Source organism: Culex pipiens, chromosome 3, assembly GCF_016801865.2.
Source record: "Culex pipiens pallens isolate TS chromosome 3, TS_CPP_V2, whole genome shotgun sequence".
Classification (NCBI taxonomy): Eukaryota; Metazoa; Arthropoda; class Insecta; order Diptera; family Culicidae; genus Culex; species Culex pipiens.
Window position 1 is genome coordinate 106794132 of NC_068939.1, and position 25041 is coordinate 106819172.

Here is a 25041-nt window from a genome sequence, read left to right on the forward strand (position 1 = left end):
GTGGAGTTTTCCATGACAGCTGGAAAAGTTTCACTAAAACTAGATCACTTGCGAATAGGTAACTGTCATTGGTCACCAACGGCGTCCGCAATGTCATTTTTTAGATCTCGATTTTTTTAAGGGAAGGGAATCCTAGTTAGCGCAGGTTGCTACTAGTGCAGCTGGTTTACCCTGTGCTTACACCCCACAAACGCCAGGAAGCTGAAAATTTGTCAGTATGATAGGGTGTTTGGTCAGGATTCATCATAGAAGATGATAATGCGACCCAAAGCAAGCAATAATTGCTGCGGATGAGACATTTCTGGTTTATTTTAAAAGTAATAGTTTAATCTTAGACAGCTGGCTGTGACAACATAGAACCAATTAAAGAATGAAGGATTAAACAGTGTAACTTTTAAATTGAGATGTTTTTACGAGTTTTAAATGATTAATGTTTAGTGGGGTATTGATTAACGAAGTGGCAGTGCGTGGCCGAATGGTTACGCTGTCCGCTTTGTAAGCGGATGATTCTGGGTTCGATTCCCATCTGCTGCAACCTTCCATCGGATGAGGAAGTAAAATGTCGGTCCCGGCCTTGGTTGTTAGGCCGTTAAGTCATTCCAGGTGTAGGAGTCGTCTCCATGCCATAAGTACAAACAACACACCAAACCAAGCCTACTCCGGTGGAATCGCTGGCGGCGGTTGGACTCGCAATCCAAAGGTCGTCAGTTCGAACCCTGGAGTGGAAGGTTCCTTGGAGTAAAAATAGGTTTGGGTGCTCTCCCCATTCAAGCCTTCGGACTCCTAGGTTCGAGCAGAAACTTGCAATAGAGACCACAAAAGACCCGGGGGTCGTTAATGTGGATGGTTTGATTTTTTGTTTTGATTAACGAAGCGAACGACGGGTTACGATGTTTATCGAGCTGAAATGGTATGATAAGATTTTGTTGTTGTTGCACACGACCCCGAACGCGAAAAATCTTGCGACCCGACGGAAAGACATTGCAAATCAGACTGGCTTAGCTGTCATCCAGCTTGATTTTATCCAACTAACTAGATAGGAAAACCAGCAAGCTAGGAACAAGAGAGCACTTGTGTTTAAAATATCATCTTTTTGCAACTTTTTGCATAAACTACTTATAGGATTTAGGATCCTACAGTCCAGACTCGATTATCCAAAAGTTTAATATGGAACTTCGTAAGAACAAATCATAAACAAAAAAAAAATGTTTTAATGTTTTTCATTATTTTTTTTAACTTTTTATATCAAATTTGACTTCTGCGAATGAATGCCTGGGTTTGTCGGAATGGCACCCCAATATGTACTTCGAGTAAGACGTTATTCAACGTCACAACCCAAAACCCCACCCCATTGCAAAGTTATTGCGAAAATGTTCCGATCGATCTGCCAAATGAATCACGCCGAATGGACGACACCTTACAAAACTCTTGAACTGGTTGGCCCTTCAATGAGTGACTCATTCGGCACCACCCAAAGCATATTGTTGTCCTATGTTTCTAACACAATTGTCGGCAGCACTGCCAGCCGCAACACACAACATAATCCCCTGTCCTAACAGGCGCGTTCGTCTCTGTTTGTGTGTTTCATTCATGTTTACACTGGCAAACGGGGCGCAGGCAGCATCAGCATAACCACAACATAGCATCGAACATTCTGGATCGACGACGCGCAGTACGTTCGCACTTGATGCAGTTGCGATGCGCTAAGGCACATGCTGGAGGACGACAAGTGTTCCAATTTTGCACCCTGGCCATGGTCAAAATATCTGTGATTATGTAATGCTTGAAATGCGAACAAAAATTTTGCGTGCCGTTTTATTTGTAACTCCTCACTCTTTGGTGAAGTTCGCCCATCGTCATCGTCATCACCGTCTGGTCTGGTCTGCGGGGAGGAATCCATCATATGGCGCGTTAGCGTTTAGTCTGCGGAACATGACGTTATACCGTTGGACGGTGTGTGCGGTTTGAGTGTGTACGTGACGCTGGCCTTGGTTCAAGCCTTGGTTCCAATGCCGAATGGTGCTGTTCACCGAACCGAGTGACGAATTTACTAATCTCGCTAAGTACACTTCCTACCACAACTATACCGCACATGTGTGCGTCCTTCGACTTGAACCTATACTCACTAATCCCTCTCGCGTGTACTACATTGACCAGTCGGTTGAGTGTTTTGCTCTGGGTGGCTTTCGATGTGTTTTGCTGCGAGTACAATTTGGTGTGTTGTGCGGAAGTTTAGCCACCGATTTGTTGTTGTTGTTGTGTTTTGTTGTGTTCAAGGAAATGGTAGGACTTGGGCTAGAGGACTGAGAGAACTACTCGCTCGTGCCTAGTCGATGATGCCGGTCGCATTCCAGCTACTTTCGCAAACGGGTCATGATGCCTGGAGCAGCTCTGCTGCTGATGGAGCATGCCGGCAGTCGCGCGATTCCATTCCATTCATGAGAACTCGAGTGAAAGTTTCCTGGGCGCAAACAACATCAACCAGTCAACAAACCACCTGCGCGCCTTCACTTTCAGCGTTGTGGTGCGGTTTTGAAAGTATAAAAGTTTCAACTTTGTTTTTTATTTATGCATGTTTCCCACTCGTCTGGGAAGCCATTCACTTTTTTACTACCAAATCTTTACATAGTCCTTAATTTTACAGTAAAAGCCACTTGAATCTTGGAGAAATGTTTCTTATAAGAAAACAAGCTAACCCAACCTACTTCGTCTTGTTTTTTTTCATTTCTTGACGCTTTAGCTTGTTTACATATTCAGGATGATGTGATCAGAATTTGATGTTACGTAACTTTTCCCATACAATCTGCAGATTTTCCGGAATCGGTCCCAGAGTGCAGGGTGGCCACCTCGGGAAAAAACCGGGAAAAAACCGGGATTTTTATCCACCGGGAGAAAACCGGGAAAAACTCGGGAATTCGACCGACAAACCGGGAAAATATTTTAAGTTTCGTTAAAATTTGACAAAAGACTCTTTAATGTATTCAATATGTTCTTTTCTCAATAAGAATATTATTCCTGTTATTCTAAATGAAGAATTCGCGAAATCTATGTTTGAATTTATGTGATAGACTCATGCTTCTTGGCTATGGATTTTTTTTCTGTTGTATCCTATGATACTTTTACCAGACGAATTTGTTTTTTTTTAATAAAGCAAAATGTTTGCTCTACCAGCGGTTCTCAACCTGGGGTACATGTACCCCTGGGGGTACCACGAGCGGTCTCAGGGGGTCCGGAAGACAAACCCCGTAATGGCGGATATTTACCCCATCTTTGCTAAAAAATTAGTTTTGCATAAAATTAAAATTAGGATTTTTTTGTAAGTGGAAAATATGGATATCATGGTACGAAAACAACATTACAGTAAATATCTCTCTAAATTTAAAGATCAAGACTTTTCCTTCAAATTGTCACACAAAATACACTCTTTTAAAATATTTTTCTTGGCCTGTATCTCAGCAACAAAAGAATGGATCAAAAATGTTCAAAAAAGAATGCTGTAAAGAATTTTCTCAACCATTTGATTTTTTAGAGATAAAATAGAATTATTTTTTAATTGAAAATAGCTACAACTTCAAAAAAGTATGTGTAGTTTGTTTAAATCTGAAAAAAATATAAAAATTCAAAAAACAAGCCATAGTCACAACATTTGAATGCAAAAAGTGTTAAAAATGCATTTTACGCTAGTTCAGTTGTTTTGCAATCATAAGTCTTCAAAAAATGCAAGATTTGACGAAACCAAAAAAAAGAACGAATAAAAAATAAAGATCGAAAATTTTCAAAAATTCAAAAGATTATTAAATCAACCCAAACATGCTTAAAAATTATTCTAGACGCAAGGGAATGCATTTTAAATTGATTTCAGCTGATTGCACTTAAATTTCCATTAAAATTTTGATGCTTTATGAAAAAAAAAAAATTTTTTGTCCCCTGATTTTTCGGGGCAACAAAATGTGTACCCGCCTTATGTGTTTTTGAAAAACTCACAGCACGATAATTTTTTAATTGTTTTTACCATTATGTGTTTTGGGTTTTTTAGAAAGTATTTTTTATTAAAATTATTCTAAAAAGAAAGTTTCAAGGTATCGATTTTTTTACATTTGTATGGCACTTTTCCTGCGCTGCTGCCAAAGTGTATACATTTTTGTTTAGACTAATGATGCAAAAAGACTTTTTTGGTTAAAAAGAAAGTACTCACATAATTTTAGCAAAAAAATTCACAGAAATTGATAGTTTTGGAAGAATTGTTCTTTTTGAATTCACAAAACCTTTTTCCAAAGAAAATTAACGAGCATTTACATCAATGTTGATAGCAACGTATTTTTGTAAATCTATTTTACAAAATTCATAAATTCTTTTTATAATTTATCTTATTTAAAAAAATAAAAACGACTTTTGATGAAAAAACCCAATAATTTGAAAATTAGAGGTTTGATTGATAACAGATAAAAACGGCTTCGTTTACAACTTTCTTACTTTTTCCTCAAGATTTGAAAGCTTTCTTGAGGAATTCAAACTTTGAACCAAATGTATGCGTTCAAAAAGTATGATGATATTAACGTTAGCCTAAAAAACATTGTAATTTGGTTTAAAAACATTCCGGAAAATTCCTTCTGGTCCCGGGAGAAAACCGGGAAAAAACCGGGAAATTGAAAATCGAAATCTGGTGGCCACCCTGCAGAGTGGCCAAAGCTGTCTACTTCTCTATGGCTCAAAAGTTGCGGGCTTTGGCCACCTAAGGGAGCGTTCTTTTGAATCTATGACATTTCCCCGAAACCCATATTACCGAAGGGACATTTCCCCGAATGCCACTTCCCCGAAAAGACACTTCCCCTAATAGTCATTTCCCCGAATTCCATTTACCCGAATTTCCCATTTCCCCTAATCGTCCACATTCCCGAATGCCATTTTCCCGAATGGGCCACAATCCCGAATGCCATTTACCCGATTAGTCATATCCCTGAATAGTCATTTCCCTGAACGCCATTTCCCCGAACGCGGTCAAGCCGAAATGCCCGGTGCCCCGGAGCGCGCGCGCTCCTGGGCACCGGGCATTTCGGCTTGACCGCGTTCGGGGAAATAGCATTTTACAGTCGACTCTCTGCTTGTCAATATCCAAGGGACCGTCGAGGAAGAGAATCATCAGATTACAGAACGATGCAAAATGAAGACTCGATTGAAAATATTTTTTTCTTGATACCCAGCTATGGGAGAGAATCATGGCAACGTCCATCAAACAAAAACAAACTAATGTCAAACACCCTTTAAAGCTTCGTTTCGCCAAGAAAAATGTCTATGCAAGCCATGAAAACTGAAATTATTGACAACCGGAAGAGATTTTTAAAGCAAACAGGGACTGAAGAATTCATCGATAGACCAGAGAGTCGACTGTGTAAGAAAAAAAAATGATGGCAATTTTTATCACATCAAACTACATATAATATTTCTTGAAAGATTCGTATTGGCCTTGAATGATCAACTTTCTTTTTGGCTTCACTCAGAACAGACGTAGCATTTTAGGGGGGAAGGGGTGTTGTAAGGTTTGGTACTATTCATTCAAATACAATGAATATTGTTAATATTGTTGTTGTCTCAAAACAAATACCTTTTTCTTATAGACATGATAATAATAATGCAATAGAAATTTTGTTATTTTTTATGATTCAGAAAACAAACCGTGCGATTTTCGTAGTACAGAACCCCGTTCACACTGACCATTTTATTCGCATTGCTGGTTTGGGATTTGGCGAAAAGTATAATCAACAAAAATTTATACCAGCCTTATGTACCTATTTGTTCGGTTTTTGCGTTCTTGAACAAAATTCGAAAAAAAAAATTCCTTGCAAATTTCTCAAAAACAACATTTAATCATGCGGTTGAATACAAATGTTAATTGAACAACAAAAAATCTAGTAATTGGGTCCTAAAATTAAGCTTAAATTTGTGATATTATTGTTCACAAGAAAAATAAGCTTTACTAAGTACAATGACCCTTTGTACGACCGCAAAGGATTTAAAAGGGATTTTTAATTCAATTTCTAAAAATTCACTTCACGGCCCTTCTTGGCAGAAAAGCTCCTACTTGACAGCTCGATCCAGGGGGGGCATAGTTGATCCATCGGAAAAATGTTGTCTTGTCAAAAACTTTTTTTGCATAAAAATGAATAAAAAAAAAGTTATCAGAAATGGTTTTCAATCGTGTTTTTTACCGTTGTTCATAAAAATTTACAAAGGGCTTTACTACCCAATTTACAACATTTAATCAACAGCGAGATCATCAGCATACCCGAAAAAGCTGTTTGTTCGGTAAAATTGAGAAAGAAAATAACTGTTAGTCATGGAAAAAGGCTTTAGCGAAAATGATGATTAGGGGATATGCAAATTCGAGTAATTTTAAATTTAAATAAACGGCAATTGGCGTAAGTGTCATTTCGGGGAAACGGCATTCGGGGAAATGGCCGATTAGGGGAAATGGCATTCGGGGATATAGCCGATTAGGGGAAATGATATTCGGGGAAATGGCATTCGGGGATGTGGCTGATTAGGGGAAGTGGTATTCGGGGATGTGGCCAATTAGGGGAAATGATTTTCGGGGAAATGGCATTCGGGGAAATGTCATTCGGGGAAATGAGCTAGACCCGTTCTTTTATAACGTAACGCAAATATTTGGATTTGTCACCCCTCCCCCTCCTCGTAACAAAATTTTCATGCATTTTTTTTTCAAAATTAAAAAAAAAGTATGGTGCGTACCACAGCCTTCGACCCCCTTCCCTTCAACAGCGTTTCGTCCCGATAGAATGATCCCCGAAACATAAAAAAAATCTCGATAGTTTTAAAATACCTGTTTTGGGAAACAGTCTCCATCAATATAAACAACTTTGCCGAAGACACCAAATTGTCAGGAAATTTCTTCAAAAGTTTCAGATTTTCGAATATTGTATGTAGACTTGTATGGGTGAACCAATGACCCAAAATGGCTTCTTTGGTCATAGGGAAGGACCCTGCAATGTTTGAGCTAAATAAAAAAACACACACACAGATAGAATCCACTCCCGGCGCATATAATATTAACAATGAAAAATACAGTCAAATTTCCCGAGCAGGGGTAAATAAAACAGGAATACCAAATTTTGGTATTCAAAATCAAATCAAATTATTCGCTCTACAGCATTGCCTTAGCGTTCTCGATTGCGAGATTCCTAATCGAAACTAGGTGTCCGAAGGCTTGATTATTGAGACAATTGCAAAGCTCTTTTTACACCTAAGCTTCCATCCACCCCGGAATTCGAACTGATGCGCTTTGGCTTGTGAGTCCAACTGCCTACCAGCGACTCCACCGAGACAGGACCCAGGGAAACGACTCCTACACCTGGACTGAGCTAACGACCTAACCCTCTTGGTTAGACCGAGGCCAATATTTACTTCCCCGTCCAACGGAAGGCGCGATAAGACAAATCGAGCCAAACATTTCATTAGGGCACAAAACCAACACGTAAACATTCGGGATTATTCCACTATTCCATTAATTAATACACTCCCTACATGCCTTCCAAGAATCAGATTGATAACAAACAATTTCCTATTGAAAAAATCAAAACACAAAAGGGCACATAACCATGTTCACTGCAAACCAAAAAAAAAAAGTTCTAATGTGCCCTTTTATTTTTCGTTAGGTTCTCGTACTTGAGGAACTTTTTGTGTTATAAAGTGAACTTTTCATACATTCTTAACACTAATTCACTTCAAAAAAAAGTTTGGTTTACTTTTCCCCAAGGATTTCTGCAAAGAAAAACTTCGTCAAAAAACAATATTTAAAATGGTCCCGCGGCTGCTATTCAGTACACTTTTGAAGCATTTTTTATGTTTCACATACCTTATCTACACTATTCAATCACAAAACTTCACCAATAATCAAAATTTCTACTGAATTCCTCATTTGTTTTCTTACTAAACAAAAGGGCCCGTAAACATCATTCAAAACAACAATCCGGTGACAGCGCTTTAGTGCCCTATCAGCTCTCATCGAAATTGCATTTAGAAAGGGCCCATTATGAACAACAGTTGGAAAGATAAAAGGGCCAAATAACGATTTTTTTTTTAAATTATGAGTTTAATAGAAAATCAACAAAAATTAAGAAGCATTTAAGCAGAGTTGAGGATAATGATGTGTTTTATCGTATCATCAGTAAAAATACCATCAGTCTTTTTTAAATAGGAATTGAAACAAGTTGTCCCACTTTTTGCAAGCGATTTTCTCGAATCGCTTTTTTTTGTGATAACTCAAATGTTTAGCATTTTAGCGGCCTACTATATGTTCTGAATTGATGTTTATAACATTAAATTACAAGAAACGCTTGACTCAACGCCGAACAATCGCCCGTAAAGCCGTTTGCGAAATTGAGTCACAGTGACCCTAATCGTATCGTGCAGTCTAGAACGCGTTTGAACTAGGGCTTCCGTTTGTTCAGCTTGTTGTTTTGTTTTGCTCACAAACAGGTGAATGCCCGAACAACCGATGTCGACTGCAGCAATGTAAACAAATGCCCCAAGCCAGCAGCTTGTCAAGATATTAATAAACCTATTGCGAAATTAAAAGGAATTGCTGTTTTCTGTAGCGCTAGGTCGCTAGGGAAATCCCAGCAAAATTTATATTCTAAAATGTAAGGATATATTACACATGAAGAAGCTAAATGAAAGGAAGATGCAAATGCATTGGCCGTGCTTCTTCGCTTCAACTCTTCTGAATGGAATGAATGGGTGATGGTTGATGGTAAATTTTCGAAAAAGTAAAAAAAAAAAGTTGCAGAATTTATTGATATACAGTATGGCCCATAAAAAAATGCGACATGTGCATATTTTCACAGAAAATTGGTTCCATTCTAAAATGTATTCAACAAATTGATTTTTTTATGTATCATGGTGTTGGTTTAGTATGTTATGAAGAATGTTATGAAGATTTTGATGACAGTTTTTTTTGCAGTTCGCCAAAGGTGCATGATACTGATGATACTCGTCGGTTGACACACCTAGGCGAGGAACATCCCGGAAAGAGCCCAACTACATCCGTAGTGCTGTTTGGACAAAACAGCATGGCTCTGGTTCCTTGCAAGTGTCCTATTTTCTTACCTCCACGTTGGCTTGGTTTAGTCATCATGATGACAAGGTGTAACCTAGCTGGTGGCCTGTGGAAACGACTCGTAAACCTTTGACCAGCGAGGGTCAGAGTAGAGACGGCTAGAAGAAAGGGGCGCGTCAATGTGGGAAAGGGAAGTAATTTGTGATTGTAGATGGTATTGTTTTGATTCGCAGTATGTTGAGTCAACTGCTGTGGATGTACCTGAGCATCGCAGAACGGGGTTTCTCTTCTTTCCATTTCAGCTAACAGCTATCTTCTGTTTATTTTGTTTCACTGATTTTCTAAAACGGCTTCTGCTTACTATCCTCCGTTTGATTTCGATTTTACTTATTTGATTCCCTTATTTCTCAACGCTTTTCCACACTATTTTACCAATTGATGCTGCTATAAAAAACTGTCTGCTTTCCCTTAATTTGGTAGCGATGTCAATTTTGTTTATCATGTGTCTTTTCTTTATTTATCTATTTGAATAATTTCTCATGTTCCCTGTAAATTGCCCTCAATACAATCTAAGCTTGTTTGTTACCTCTTTTATTAACTATTGTTAATTTCTATACCTACCTCATATATTACTATCTTCCTTTTACTATTGATTCTTTACATAGTATATTTCCTTCACTGTCCATTGTTTTAAAACTTCACCTTTTTCTTAAGCAAGGTTGAAGCCCTTACTCAATTTATGGAATGATTAAAGGATTAACACAAACATTACTATTGTACTTTTGGTAAACTTTTATAACATGCTTAGGACCAAAATTGTAACAAAACACCGCGACAAAAGAAATAGCAACAGATAAACACGACTTAACATTAGGGAATATTTCAGGAGAAAACAATACACAGTAAAATAACAACTAGTTTTTGAATTCAAACTAAAAATAAAACAGTTTTTGCTTTAATGAAAGTTAATAGGCACACTATAAATGGTTAGGCGCTTATACTTACATCAAACCCTACGTAATGTACCACCCCCGGCCGAGTTAAAATGCGTAACCGGAAAAGAAGGTGTGCATGCCTGGCACGAACACTCAAAGCGTGTTCTAGCGTGCTGCTCGTACTGACTCAGAGCAAGGGTGAGATGTAGGTGTAAGGGCAGTGCGTGTTCGTCGGGAACCTAGTGCATAAGATCGGTCAAGGCCCGTTCTTACACTGAAAATTGCGAATTGCGAATTGCGAAGTTTTTTTTGCAGTTCGCCAAAACTGGGTATTGGCGGGCTACAATAATGGATGTATTTTTGGTACAAATTTAACCTTTATTTCATACCTTTTATCTTAAAAACGTAACATTTTAAAATATCCAACCCTGTGTCAAAAGCATCGTTAGAAGTCCCACTTAAATACGCCCAATCAAAAAAGTTTATAAATTTTGATAAAATTGGTCATTTTAGAGAAATATGCCATTTGAGTAATCATCTTGAGTGATTCGGTCAAAATAATTTAATAACTTAAAACCTATGTCGATGGCTCTAAAGGGTGCCCAACGGCTCTATACTGTTAAAAGTCATATCAGGGCATCAGTTAGAGTCAATTACCATCGTTTGTGGCATTATTTTTTTCCTTAAACCATTGCAGGCTCCAAAAACTCCTAAAAATTGAAGCATTTTCAGAATCGGTATATTTCCAAAAAGTTCACTGTTTTAGTACAACTGGTTAATAGAATGCGTAAAATTCAGTGTAATTAATTTTTACAACTCTCAGAAACAGTAGCCGTGAAGGCAGTTTACTTTTTAATCCATACAAAAATTCAGAGGTGGCTCTTCAGAACGATCAACATAGAAAAAATATTTTCCTTTATATATGGCATGGGCTGGAAGCAAATTGGAGAATTTTAAGATTAAATGTGCTGTGACATTTTTTATAGCTAAAGAAAAGGTTTTCAATGCATTATTTGTTTGTTTGGAACCTACTTAACATGTACACATGCTACATACATCATAAATAGTCAAAACAGACCCGATTTCCACCTAATAACAATGTCGTATTTTTTTATGGGCCATGTGGATGAAAGTCATTATTTTAAACTTCTCAAAGTGTCATGATTTTCTAAATGAACATGATTTTTAATCGGAAAACGGAATGCATTTTCGGATTCTTTGGACAATTTTCCACTAGGAGAAGGTTAAATAAGTTTGTAAATAATAAATAATATGTGTTTTTGAAACACAATTAAAAAAAATCTCCAAATTTATAGGCAAATTCAGTTGAACAAATTTCATGTAAAATGTGAAAACTTGTGATTCGTGCTTCGAATTCAGTTTAAAATGCAATATAAATCTATAATTTTATAAACAAAACTATTTTTAACAAATTTCAGGCAAAATTCCGACTTTTTAACAATTTTACCTAAAATTTATATGCATTTTGTTAAAAAGCTTATAAACTTAGTTAACTTAATATAAACATTGATTTTTTTTCTTACAAACTATATCAGCTACTTTAGTGATGGTACATTTAACGTACAAATAAAGTTTGAACATCTTAAATATGATTTTAACAAGAAAAACTATGACTATCAAAGTCACCCCGGAATTAAAACCAAGAATTTTTAACGTAACTATTTTTCTAAACACTATTGAAAAAACTTTTTTTCCAAAATAGTGCATGGACTTTGTGTGGCCTACCCCAGTACATGTTTTAAAAATAATAATCTTGAGAAAAACCTTACCTGTTGGAAAATATTCTAAAAATAAATTGAAATCCTATCAAAGTCACCCCGGTTTACGGTAACAAAAAAAAAAACGTTACATTATCCACCTTAAGGTGGTTGGTGTCTTCCTCGCATTCATAAAGTGAATACACTACACAGCGATAAGAAATTGTATAATTTTTATCAAAATATCTGAGATCCGGCCTCAAAAATTGTGTATTGAAAACACTAGAGTACTTATAATTTTTGATAAGGTTGTCAGATCTTAAAAATAAAAATAATTAAACCAAATTTCCAGTTTTTGCTTTTTGGGTGTTTTTGAAACCGCCTTGAGTCAGGGGTATTAAAAAACACCCAAAATGCAAAAACTGGAAATTTGGTTTATTGGACCTTTTCAAAAAATAAAAAACCCCAAGGGTTGTAGTAAATGATTTTTGTAATTTTTTAGGAGTGACATACCATCCTGCATTTTTCGTAAGCCTTTTTGTAACATTTTAGGCTATTTCCTCAAAAATTTTGAGCGAAAAAAATCGTGACATTACAATCAAATTTACCTTTTGAACTTTAAAACTGAAAAATCTCATAGAAGTGGCGTGTATTTTTGTTTCAGTGTATTTTTTTCAGAAAGCCCGTCCAATTTCCTACAAGTTTGTCTTTGACCACTTTTTGATACGATGCAACGGCTTCGAGATACCTACAGTAATTTTTAAATTGCAAAATACAAAAATATTTAAATACCTTACGCCCTTCTCAAATGTTATTTTGTTATGGCTTATATAGGCCTAGGATAACATGTCTACAAACTTTCATTGAAATCGGAGAGGGTCGGGTACAAAAGTACCAGAAAAAATTCCTGATTTGTGCTGTAGAGCAAAGTGGCCAAAATTTATGCAAGAAGTTTGTTCGGTATTGCAAAGTTTAAAAACAAATATTAGAAAACTTTTAAACTAACTTGAAAAATTTATCCAGATTGAAACTTTTGCACATTTACGAGAACATAGAAGAAATGAAGAAATTATTGGAAATCAGACCCAGACTGATCTTCAAGTGGGTGGGTACTGACGTTGCAAGATCCTTGACTTGAACTTCTCAGATTGGGAAACACAATTCCGAACAATCACACGAGACCAAGTTACGGTGACCTAATCGTATCGTTCTGCCTAGAACGCCTCTCAGCGTGAAGGGCTTCCGTTTGTTTAGCTGGTTGTTTTGTTTTGCTCACAAGCAGGTGAACACCCGAGCCGATGCCGGTTGCAGCAATGTAAACAAACGCTCTTTTTTTTGTTCGTGCCCCCTTTAAGTCTAAGTTCAACGCATTGCTGCTGCGGGTCCGGACCGCATGGCGGCGAGGGAAATCCTAGCAGAAAGAACTGACGTCATCTCCGACTCACGCCGAATTGTTTCAAGCGCGCTGTAATTATCTCTCGGTGCCTATCCAAATAGTAATGTGCTACGTCATCTGCTTCGTCTGGTTGTTACGAAGGCCGTTCGTTCATCTATCGCTGGTTCCGTTATCTGGAACTCGGGTTGAATTTATCTGTTCAATTGATGTTATCTGTGCATACGAAAGCTAATTGTAATCTTTTTTTCTGTTTCTTTTGCAGCCTTCTGTGAAATTCCAATAATTTGTGATGATTCTCAGCTGACTGCGGATGCCCTCGTGAGACCTGTATCGGTATGTAGCTCAGTTCCTGCCCCCAGATCCTGATTCCACATCTTTACTGTCTAGGTTCTGATTGGCAGGCAGACGGACACGTGAGGGTCAGGTGCTCTAAGTTTCGGGCAAAGAATTTCGTTTCATTCCTCCGAGCTGGCTTGAATGAACCAATTGATGGTGTGGAGAGGCACAGCAGATGTAGTCGAGTCGAGCCTCCCTCCCCGAGAAGAAAGTAGGTCATACGCACTCACGGATACAATGGCAGCTACGGCTTCAGTGCGTTTGCCGCATAGCGCCACGATGGAAGAATCGTCGAGACTTTTCGGTGACATCCAACGTCGCCACGCACTGCTGAATGCACGTTGCCTACCTGCTGCTGACGATGATGATGCCCCCCGAGCTCGAATCAACCGCGCGCGCTTTCGGTGGCGTTTCTGGCTCCGGTGAACGCAGAAAAACGCGGGTGTTTTCAGGTGGAATTCGCTGCTTCCCCACACTGAAACAGACACTTGACGCTGGTGTGAGTGGAAGGCGCGCAGTACCCATACCCTGACAGAATCCGAGACCGCCGACGACGACGACGACGACGGCGATGAGTACGGTCGAATTTTTAAAACCTTCTACCCATACGAGGAACGCTGTGCCTGAGCTTTTGCTTTCCTTCGTCTCGCTACAGATACGATGTGCCGCATCATGTACCTACACCACCGGGTGGAAGGTGATTGGCGAAGCGAAGAAAGAGTTGCCACTTTCTTGAGGTGTGTCCGTGCAGCAAATGCAGTGTTGCCAAGCTAATGGCGCTCGAACCAGAAGAATTGGATATGACTACAACCGCCGACACCTTTGTACAGTTACTAGAACAAATCTCAGTGGATCGATCAGAACAAATTGCAATATCTATGCCATGTATGGTACCGTTGCCGGAAAAGAGTCAACTTTCTGCAATATCGTGATTCCATCAACCCAACAACACCTCTCTATCTCTCGATGTGTTTGTGTGGCCCCGGTCGATTTTCTTCCTCCATTCTCGCGTTTTTAAAATACACCGCGACGCGCTTCTTCTCCCCTCCGTGCTGCTGGTCAATTTGCGGTCGTCGCCGCGCTACACCGGCTGCGGCGACTGATCCGCGGACTCTGGCGTGTGACTCGTCGTCGCCGTCTCGGACGTGTGTCTGTTCACGGTTCCCTACGCCCATTGACGAGTCTCGACCCGTTAGACCCGGTGGACGGAATGAAACAGACATATGCGGGACGGTGATGTCACTCACACGAACAAACTCCGACCAGTCGATTCCCGTTCGAAGTTCGACTCGGTGTTTCCCCTTTTGCAAGATGACGTAAATGATGTGTGTTCGTGTGTCGGTTGCTGCTTGGGTACACACATCCGCCAGGGCACCACGATGGCACCAATACCGGCGCGCAATCCGCCTGGTTAGACTCTTGTTATTATGCCATTTTGCTTTGCGCTGTTTTACAGCATCGGGAGTACCCGTATTGTAGTGTGAATGAAACCTCCTGTACGATGTGTACGGGTGAGCGTTACGACTATGTTAGTTTTGTATTTTTTCGAATACTTTCGGTAGTTGAATGTGAGAGGAAAAGACGCTACATCGAACAAAGTTTAGACATTGCGGGCATTATGGTCAGTTTAGCCAGGAAATATTCGCCAATTCTGACCCAAATTGGTCAAAGCAAGTAGATTAAACCTTGCGGAAGTGCAATCAAGTGAAGTTGACCGCTGGCCGGGCCCGGAAGTGCCGCAATCGCGAAGAATATTTCAAGATTTTGACCTTGAGTGTACATTGATCTCGTAGGAAGCACAGCAAGACACGGGAGCGTAGATTCGGTTCCTCGTTTTCTCCCGTGTCGGTTGTGTGATATCGCGACTGGTGGTGGCAGTGCAGCCGTTCTTTCTGTCTGTGTCCTCTACACCTTGTGCGTGTGCGGTTGTTCTCGTTGTTGGTGGAAATGTGTGTGGGATGTTTGCTGGGCTGAGAAACGGCCGGAGAAGAGTGCCACTGGTGTGTAGAAAACTCGAAAGCAAAATGGATAATCATCGACACAGGAGTAGCTGAACTGCCGCCGCTGCGCTCTGTGACAAAAGCTTGTTGGGCTCTTTTTCGCCGATACTACCTTGCTCCACCTCTGCCTGCGGTCGTCGTCGTCGTCGTCGTCAACAGCAAAAATAAAGGATGCAGTGGTAACCTAATAATGTGCCCTGCTACCACCACTTCTTGCCTGCTGCATGCTCGCTGCTGCCGTCGTTCGAGAAACGGAATGAAAAATCAATACTCTGCATCCTCCGATTCGGACCAACTTTTGTGACACAGACAGGGAAGGGGACCCATTTCGCGTGTTCCGTCGCGCGCGTTCCGTGTATGTCGTCTGCCGTTCCGCTGAGGCCAGTGGCGGCCCACCTGCGCACCCACTGCATGTGGTGGTCGCAGCAGCACAGTAAAGATGTGGAATGAAAACTATTATGATTTGTGTGCCAATGAAGAATTTGGTTTCAGGCTTAGTCCAGTCGCTATGCAACAAGGATCAGGATCATCCACACCGAGCGCCGCACCTGTGAGTATTAAACACCGTTCTGTAAGCATTGCTGTGCTGAATCGATTGGATAGAACAGGAGGGGCTATTGGTGCCTTCTTAACCCTCTACATCACGTCCTTAATCTAAAAAAATGCCATGATTTCAAAAAGCTATTTGGTAAAATATATTTAAAAACACCTACAAGGTTGGCATAAATGAAGTAACATTTTTCAAAACTTTGGCAAAGCAAAATGATCAAACTGAAATATTCAAGCATTTAAAAGTTCTGTACAACGCTTAAATATATTTTCAGTTTACTAAGCTTAGCGATATTGTTTAACCACTTTACTGCCGCTCAAATCAAGTCCGTCCCATTCCCATAAGTAATTTCGTCAATATTGAGTTAATGATACCGTTTGGTTCGAAATCATGTGAACTATCAAATGAACCAATAAACTTTAGTACCGTAAAACGGGGTGACTTTGATCCGCAAAATGAAGAGTACAATTAAAATACGTGAGGAATGGTTTAGAAACATACTGACCGTGGTAGAGAAGTGTTCAAAGTACCTCAAGAAGAACTTTTCATAAAATTTTGACAAGTTTTAAAAGTTAGTTATAGCACATCCGTGGAACTTGAGGTTCAAAAACGAGGATATGCACGGTGCTGCCTCTAGCGGTGGAGAGCTCCAACTTTTCGACAAGTTTTTATGGCAGTTTTGCATCGATGGGTCGTCCATAGTGCATGTAATTAGAATATTTTAAATTTCATAAAATTATAAAAAGTGGAAAATTATTTTTTATTATGATTACAGCATTTATTTCCATCGAGAACATAATGTTGACTTAGCAGTACTGCGTGCAATTAAACTTCAACAACATTTTCAACAGAACTCTTTTTACGAAACTTGCCTCATTTGAAAACAATGTTTCCGGCCAGCCAAATAATTTCATAGCCGATTACGATGATTAATTTCAATACGACAATGCCTTGGACAATTTGTCACACACATACACATCCCTTGATGTTGCGTTGTTCTGTAGATTCTAATAATTATTGCCAGTAGATGTAGCTAATGAGTAATCCTTATTTTAATTTAATCTAGTCCCATTTGTTGATCACAATTTTATTAAAATTCTATTTTCTTTTTCATCTGTGCCCAATCTCTTAAGAACGCTTATAATAGCGCAAAAAACTTTTGTTAGATTGTTTTTTTATAATATTGTTCGAGATGTTTTTGTGCATATGGCACATTCTCTAGCGACAAAAACGACCCGTTTTGGCTCAAGACCTATCAGCCTATCATTTTAATTATTTGTTCGTTGTTTTATTGGTTCAATCTTCAATCGCAGCTGGAATAACAATTATAAATGTTTTAAATAATTAAAACATGCCTTATTAATTTGTATCCTTTGCAACGTCATAGAGTGATCGATGTGGCAAATGAAAAGTTCGACTTAAAATAAGTCTTCCATAGTCACTACTTGTGGAAAATTCAATTTCCAATCCGAATCTGTAATAATATTTATATTTGGAACAGGTTTTAATATCATACGAGACATATTTCGCAAAAAAGTGGAAAATTTCGTGACGTTGCAACGCCGGAATGTGTCATATGTATTTGTAGCACTCACAACCAAATTTCAAATTTGTAGCAAGTTTTCTTGTATTCCAAATTTTATCCTTTTTTGATATTTTTTTTTTAAATAATGCTTCTAGTGTTTTAAGTGAAATCCTAGTTGATAATTTTATTGAATCGTAAACAGGCACCGGCTACATGAAATATGCATTGACCCTTGGTCCAATCAAAACTGGTATACTGAAAAGTTGCCTCAAGTAAACAACATCGCAGCACTCCATTGCGATTCTTTTACCTTTCCTGCTCCAAAATGCCGGAAAAAACTGTGCATTTAAAACTGCATTTTCAGATATCATGGCTCATCATTTTATTCGATTGCAAACAGGTATTTAGGTAGCACCGTTAGTACATGGCTTGAATTCTATGACATCGAACAAAAATATGGGAAGAGGAGGAGATTCGCAGCTCTTAAATCTGTTCCTATCAATTTTCAAATCAACGACGTCATTAACTCATCGTCCATCAGGGAATCACGAGGGAGAGCTTTAATTGTTGAGGAAGAGCATAAAAATTGAATCATTAGCAAAGAAATCGCGTCACCAAAGCAACATGAACTCCTTCATTTAATGTATGAATGCTTGAAGTTTCTGTCAACATACAAGTGGTATACATATTTTGTTCTGTCAATTTGCAAGAGGTATAATAAATTCAAATTTTACAGTTGTTGATGCTGAGTAGGCTGTGACAAGCGTGGACAAATTTCCACTATACCAGTGACAGAACTCAACAATCGTCCCACTTTTTGAGCTATCAGGTTGTATGGAGTTCCACCTAGGGGAAATACGCCCATTCTAATCACTCTAAGCCGTTCGACCAATTTTCATCACTTTTCCGTTTTCCGCTATTAAATCAACATTTTCAGATGTTTCAACAATGGAGAGTTGCTTGCTCACTTTTATTTGAGGTATTCATTACTTTGGAACAGTCAAAAACACTTTATGAAAGCTGTAATTCATGATCAAAGTGCTGATAGGCCGATAATAGAAATAGGCTGAGAAAGGGTATAGTTCCCCTATGTGGTTATAGTATAGTTAAGAAAATGTTGATGAAAGTCATTATTTTAAACTATTCAAAGTGTCATAATTTTCTCAATGAACATGATTTTTAATCGGAAAACGGAATGCATTTTCGGATTCTTTGGACAATTTTCCACTAGGAGAAGGTTAAAAAAGTTTGTAAATAATAAATAATATGTGTTTTTGAAACATAATTTACAAAAATATCAAAATTTATAGGCAATTTCAGTTGAACAAATTTCATGTAAAATGTATAAACTTATGAATCGTGCTTCGAATTCAGTATATTAATCGATAATTTTATAAACAAAACTAGTTTTAACAAATTTCAGGCAAAAAACCGACTTTTTACATTTTTACCTAAAATTTATATGTATTTTGCTAAAAAGCTTATAAACATAGTTAACTAAATATAAACATTGATTTTTTTTTCTTAAAAACTATATCAGCTACTTTAGTGATGGTACATTTAGCGTACAAATAAAGTTTGAACATCTTAAATATGATTTTAACAAGAAAAACTATGACTATCAAAGTCACCCCGGAATTAATACTAAGAATTTTTAACGTAACTATTGTTCTAAACATTATTGGTAAAACTTTTTTTCCGAAATAGTGCATGGACTTTGTGTGATCTACCCCAGTACATGTTTTAGAAATAATAATCTTGAGAAAAACCTTACCTGTTGGAAAATATTCTAAAAACAAATTGAAATCCTATCAAAGTCACCCCGGTTTACGGTACTTTGTTCCAGAAAACCGTAGAAAATTCACTTTTTCGTAAAATTCTAACACGTAACCTTATGGGCGGGACAACTTGCGTTTTTCTCGGCTTGCTGATTTTACTTATGGGACGGGCTCGATTAGAGCGGCAGTTTAGCAGTTTTTCACTATTAAAACACCTTTTTTTGCAATGCTGTTTTAAAAGCACCTACTCGAAATAGTAGTTTATGAAACCAGTTGAAAAATGTCGTACTCGTCAGAGCCTAGTTGGAAGAATACGACAAATGCTGAAAAAATATAATTTCTCAACCATTGAATAACAGTTGCGTCATTTTCTATAAAGCTGAAAAATAATCATTTTGAAACTAGTTCCATAAACTACAATTTCGAGGAACTAAAAATAAAGTTTCATGCTAACTTTCAGTAATTTTTCCATTACTTCGTTTTATGGATTGACTTGCAGGCCAAGGGTGCATGATACTGATGATACTCGTCGGTTGACACCCAGGCGAGGAACATCCCGGAAGGAGCCCAACTACATCCGTAGTGCTGTTTGGACAAAACAGCATGGCTCTGGTTCCTTGCAAGTGTCCTATTTTCTTACCTCCACGTTGGCTTGGTTTAGTCATCATGATGACAAGGTGTAACCTAGCTGGTGGCCTGTGGAAACGGATCGTAAACCTTTGACCACCGCGGGTCAGAGTCGAGACGGCTAAAAGAAAGGGGCGCGACAATGTGGGAAAGGGAAGTAATTTGTGATTGTAGACGGTATTGTTTCGATTCGCAGTATGTTGAGTCAACTGCTGTGGATGTACCTGAAGCATCGCACAACGGGGTTTCTCTTCTTTTCATTCTCAGCTACCACCTATCTCCTATTTTTATTTTGCTCTACTGATTCTCACTTCTTCACTGATTCTTCTATTTAATATCCATCATTTGATTTTGATTTTACTAACTTTTGATTCTCTTATCTCTCAAAGCTTTTCCACTCTTTTTTACCAATTGATACTGCTGTAACAAACTTTGTTTTTTTCCTTAAAAATATACTTTTCCTTAATGTACTAGTAATATCAAGTCTATTTATCATTTGCCTAATCTTTTTTGATTTTATTGCGAATTTATTTATTTGAATAATTCTTTATCTGTCCTATAAATTATCATTACTATAATCTAAGCTTGTTTTGTATCTCTATTTATTATCTATTGTCTAATTTTACATCTAATACATCCAGCTTATCATTTTTGTTCTTTTAAATACGCTCATCATTCTCTTACTATTGATTCTTGATTTTTATAAAATATATTCTCTTTTACTGTCTATTGTTTTCAATCTTCACCCTTTTTTCAAACAAGTGAGGTTTGAGCCCTTACTCAATTTATGGAATGGTTAAAGGATTAACACAAATATTACTATTGTACTTTTGGTAAACTTTTATAACATGCTTAGGACCAAAAATTGTAACAAAACACCGCGACAAAAGAAATAGCAACATATAAACACGACTCAACACTAGGAAAGATTTCAGGAGAAAACAATACACAGTAAAATAACAATTAGTTTTTGAATTCAAACTAAAATAAAACAGTTTTTGCTTTAATGAAAGTTGATAGGCACACTTTAAATGGTTAGGCGCTTATACTTACATCAAACCCTACGTAATGTACCACCCCCGGCCGAGTTAAAATGCATAACCGGAAAAGAAGGTGTGCATGCCTGGCACGAACACTCAAAGCGTGTTCTAGCGTGCTGCTCGTACTGACTCAGAGCAAGGGTGAGATGTAGGTGTAAGGGCAGTGCGTGTCCGTCGGGAACCTGGGTCATAAGATCGGTCAAGGCCCGTTCTTACACTGAAAATTGCGAATTGCGAATACTTCGTTTTATGGATTGACTTGTTCATGTAATTCTGCCAATGTTTTGTTCGACAGCTCTGCACTATAGTTTCACTAAGTATGTTTCAACTTTAATGTTGCAGCTGAAAAAATACTTTCAGAAAACATGTAGCATGCAAAATGAAATGATTACAGAATTTAGATTACTGCCTTCAGACAACTTATCAACGCAGACGATAAAACCGACCATATTCTATATATTTTGTAAAGAGATGATTGAATACCTGAAACGAACTTTTTATCGTAAAATTGATCAAGCCGATTTCGATCGATGTCGTAAGCACCATTTTTAAAGTTCATTCCGGGTGGGATAAAAACTACCAAATACTTTCAAATTACATTAAATTATTTTTAATTCTCGAGATCCATTTGTAAATAAAACCATTTTTGATCACTCGATCATTTTATAATTAAAAAAAATTGATTTGCTTTAGAAAAAAATAATCAAAAAAGTTATCAAAGTTTTCAAAGTGCAACAGCTGCCGTTCTACGCATAATTGTCCCATGTTTAAAAAAGTGCAACTTAGAAAAGCGCGGTTAAAATTTTTCGACCGTTTTTTGTATTTCTACGCATAATTGTCGCGTAGGTCCCTTTTCACCCAATAAGGTTCTAATCATCCCATTTAGCAATTTATCACTCTTATTTGTAATCCTCTTGCTATACAACAGGTAAACAATACACAATACTTCGTCAAACTGATAATTTCGTGAAAGAAAACACTTGGTGGGACAATTATGCGTAGAAGTTCAACGATGGGACAAACAGACTTGGTGATGTTTTCAATGAGTTTCCGAACAAAGTACTAGATTTTATGTGTTTTCGAAAAGTGAACGCCAAACTAAACATAAAAATGACAAAAAGTCAGAACCGACCAAAAATGACATCGTTGTACTTCTACGCATAATTGTCCCACCAAGTGTTTTCTTACACGGAATCATTAGTTTTACGAAGCATTGTGTCTTGTTTCTCTATTTTATAGCAAGAGGATTACAAATAAGAGTGATAAACTGCTAATTGGGGCGATTAGGGACATATAGGGCTAATGAGGACCCACGGGACTATTATGCGTAGAAACACAGAAATCGCTCTAAAAATTTCAATCGCGTTTTTCTCAGTTGCTGTTTTTCGAACATGGGACAATTATGCGTAGAACGGCAGTATAGGGCACTTATTGTTTTGACAAAGTAATCTAGAAATAAACCTTGTAAATACACATTTCGACGGTAACATTTCAAAAGGCATCATGTACATTTTGACACTTTCTGGGTTATTGCATATTCTGAAAGTACTCCTAATAAGCTACTTTTCAATAAAAAAGAGCAAAAGTTACTTCAGTAAAGTCTGTTTAATCATGATTTTAAATAAAGTAACATAAACAAAATCTCTGCCATCAGCAGTCCCTGTTTATATAGCCCTGTCAACCTGTCAAACAAAAGACTACATGAACCTCGTGACGAAAAAAAGCATCATTAAAAAAGCGCCATGTACATTCATCGAAGAAAAACGAATCATAGAAAAGCGCCCCCCTCAATGACAGCAGGGTGATATCGACGTTGGTGATTTCAAAAGAAGTTATGTTTGTTTTTCTCAAATAAAATTACGAAAATAATGTTTTATTGAATTTGGATGATCAGGTATCAATAAAAGCAACGTTTTTCATCGTTTGTTATCATAAGAACATCCTCTTTTGCATTAATATTAAAATGAGAATTGAAAAATGATGCTCACCATTCAAATGCGTTTTTCTCAAAACACACTGTTTGTACATGAAGCTTTTTGAAATGTTGGCGTCGAATTATGCGTAGAACGGCAGTATAGAGCATTTATTGTTTTGAAAAAAAGATATCTAGAAATAAACCTTGTAAACACACATTTATGCTGACTTAATTAAAAAAACTGAGAAAATTAATAGATCTTCAAATTATCGATGTGCTAGTGATTTAGTTTGAAGATTTCGCATCTCTCTTTTCGAGGGGCATTTTGATGAAAATAACAAGCTTTTTCTACACCACTTGATTTGTATTTCAAATACTTTAACGATAAGTTACAGTCCAGACTCGACTATCCGGAGCCTCGATTATCCGAAGTTTCGATTATCCGAATCCGAAAGTTTCTAAAGGAGCTATTACACTATGGCAAACAAACAAACTCACACTTTTTGACAGTTTGCCAGTTTGCCAGTTTGCCTGGATTTGTTTGTACAAACGTCAGCCTCCATACATTTTGTCTTGTTTGCGAGTTTGCCGCAAACAAGTTTGCGAGTTTGCCGCAAACAAGTTTGCGAGTTTGGCAAACTGTCAAACACGAAAAAGTGCGAGTTTGTTTGTTTGTTTGCCGTAGTGTAATAGCTCCTTTAAAATCAACCATGTTGCTCCTGTTTACTTTGTAGTTACGATATCATACAGGAATCAATTTGATGATTAATTTCGCAAGAGCTTGCGTTATTTTGATTGTAGATGAATCATAAGTGTAAGTCCCGTATAAAAAGTGGCAGTTCATTACTTTTTATTTTGACTCGTTGAAACCAATGTGGTACGAACTTAAAAGTGTCAAAAGAAAAAGTGACCAACCAGTGTAACATTACAAAGATAGAAAACAACCAAAATATTATGATCATCTTTTCTAAATACAACGTTTACCAAAATAAGACCTCCTTCTTTTTGCAGACAACCGTACCACCAGTAACGTCGGAAAAGATGGACGAACCACCGCCACGCAACGAACCGGTCGTGGAGCCGGTGAATGGCATCGTTCAGCCACCGGTGGTGCCGCCGCCGGAACGTCCCGGTCGGCTCACAAACCAGTTGCATTTTTTGCTGAAAACGGTAATGAAGGCCGTCTGGAAGCACCAGTTCTCGTGGCCCTTCCAGCAGCCAGTTGACGCGAAAAAGCTAAACCTTCCCGACTACCATAAGATTATCAAGCAGCCAATGGATTTGGGCACGGTCAAGAAGCGTCTGGAGAATAACTACTACTGGACGAGCAAGGAAGCAATACAAGACTTTAATATCATGTTCTCAAATTGCTACGTGTATAACAAACCGGGCGAAGATGTCGTCGTGATGGCTCAAACGCTGGAGAAACTGTTTCTCACCAAAGTGTCGTTGATGCCGAAGGACGAGGTCGAGATGGACGTACCGAACCCGAAGGGTGCCAAGAAGAAGCCCCCGACGGTGCGTTCGCTTGCCCCGCCCGGAACACTAGTCGGAAGTGTGCCAGCTGCCCCGGCAACGGTCACAACCCCGGTCACGGCCACAGCAACGGCCGCAACCGTCGCCGCCCGGGCTCGGCCAAGTTCTGCGCTAGGTTCGGCCGTTACGTCAAGTGTCGCACCGGCGAACAACACCGCCGCCTCGGTTACGGCCACACCCACGGTGACCACTCCGGTGGTGCCGAACGTTCCACCAATCGGGACGCTTCCTCCCCAAACGGTGCCTGGCAGCACAAACACCACCACGACGGCCACACCGACCGCAGTGAGTGCAGCGCACAACGCCCTCTCGACGCCGGTGACGCCCACGCTGGCCAAACCGGTCCCTCCAACCGCCGCATCCCCGTACATCGTCAACAGTTCGCAGTCCGGAATTGAAACGGTCTTACCTCCCCAGCAACCTGCGAAAGTTAAAAAGGGTGTTAAAAGAAAGGCCGATACCACCACCCCCACGGCAACCGCTTACGATCCGCACTACGGCACTAATCTCGACCCGAGCAACGCCAAGATCGCCACCCGACGGGAATCCGGACGACAGGTAAATAATGCTGCTTTGTGTTTCATTTAGGAGGACGATGGACTAATAACTATT

At 38.6% G+C, this 25041-nt stretch overlaps 1 protein-coding gene across 4 annotated transcripts in view; it reads left to right on the forward strand.

Annotated features, from left to right (window-relative positions):
• Window positions 1-25041, forward strand: part of LOC120420976 (homeotic protein female sterile-like) — a 50305-nt gene that overhangs the window by 6443 nt on the left and 18821 nt on the right. For 2 of the 4 annotated variants that reach the window (XM_039584121.2, XM_039584115.2), the window contains exons 2-4: window positions 13385-13455; window positions 15951-16008; window positions 23905-24987. In XM_039584121.2, the coding sequence (XP_039440055.1) occupies window positions 15967-16008; window positions 23905-24987 (1125 nt within the window). In that variant the 5' untranslated portion in view covers window positions 13385-13455; window positions 15951-15966. Of the gene's footprint in view, window positions 1-13384; window positions 13456-14533; window positions 16009-23904; window positions 24988-25041 lie in introns of those variants that run through there. The other 2 variants (XM_039584110.2, XM_039584111.2) reach the window with 1 other exon arrangement.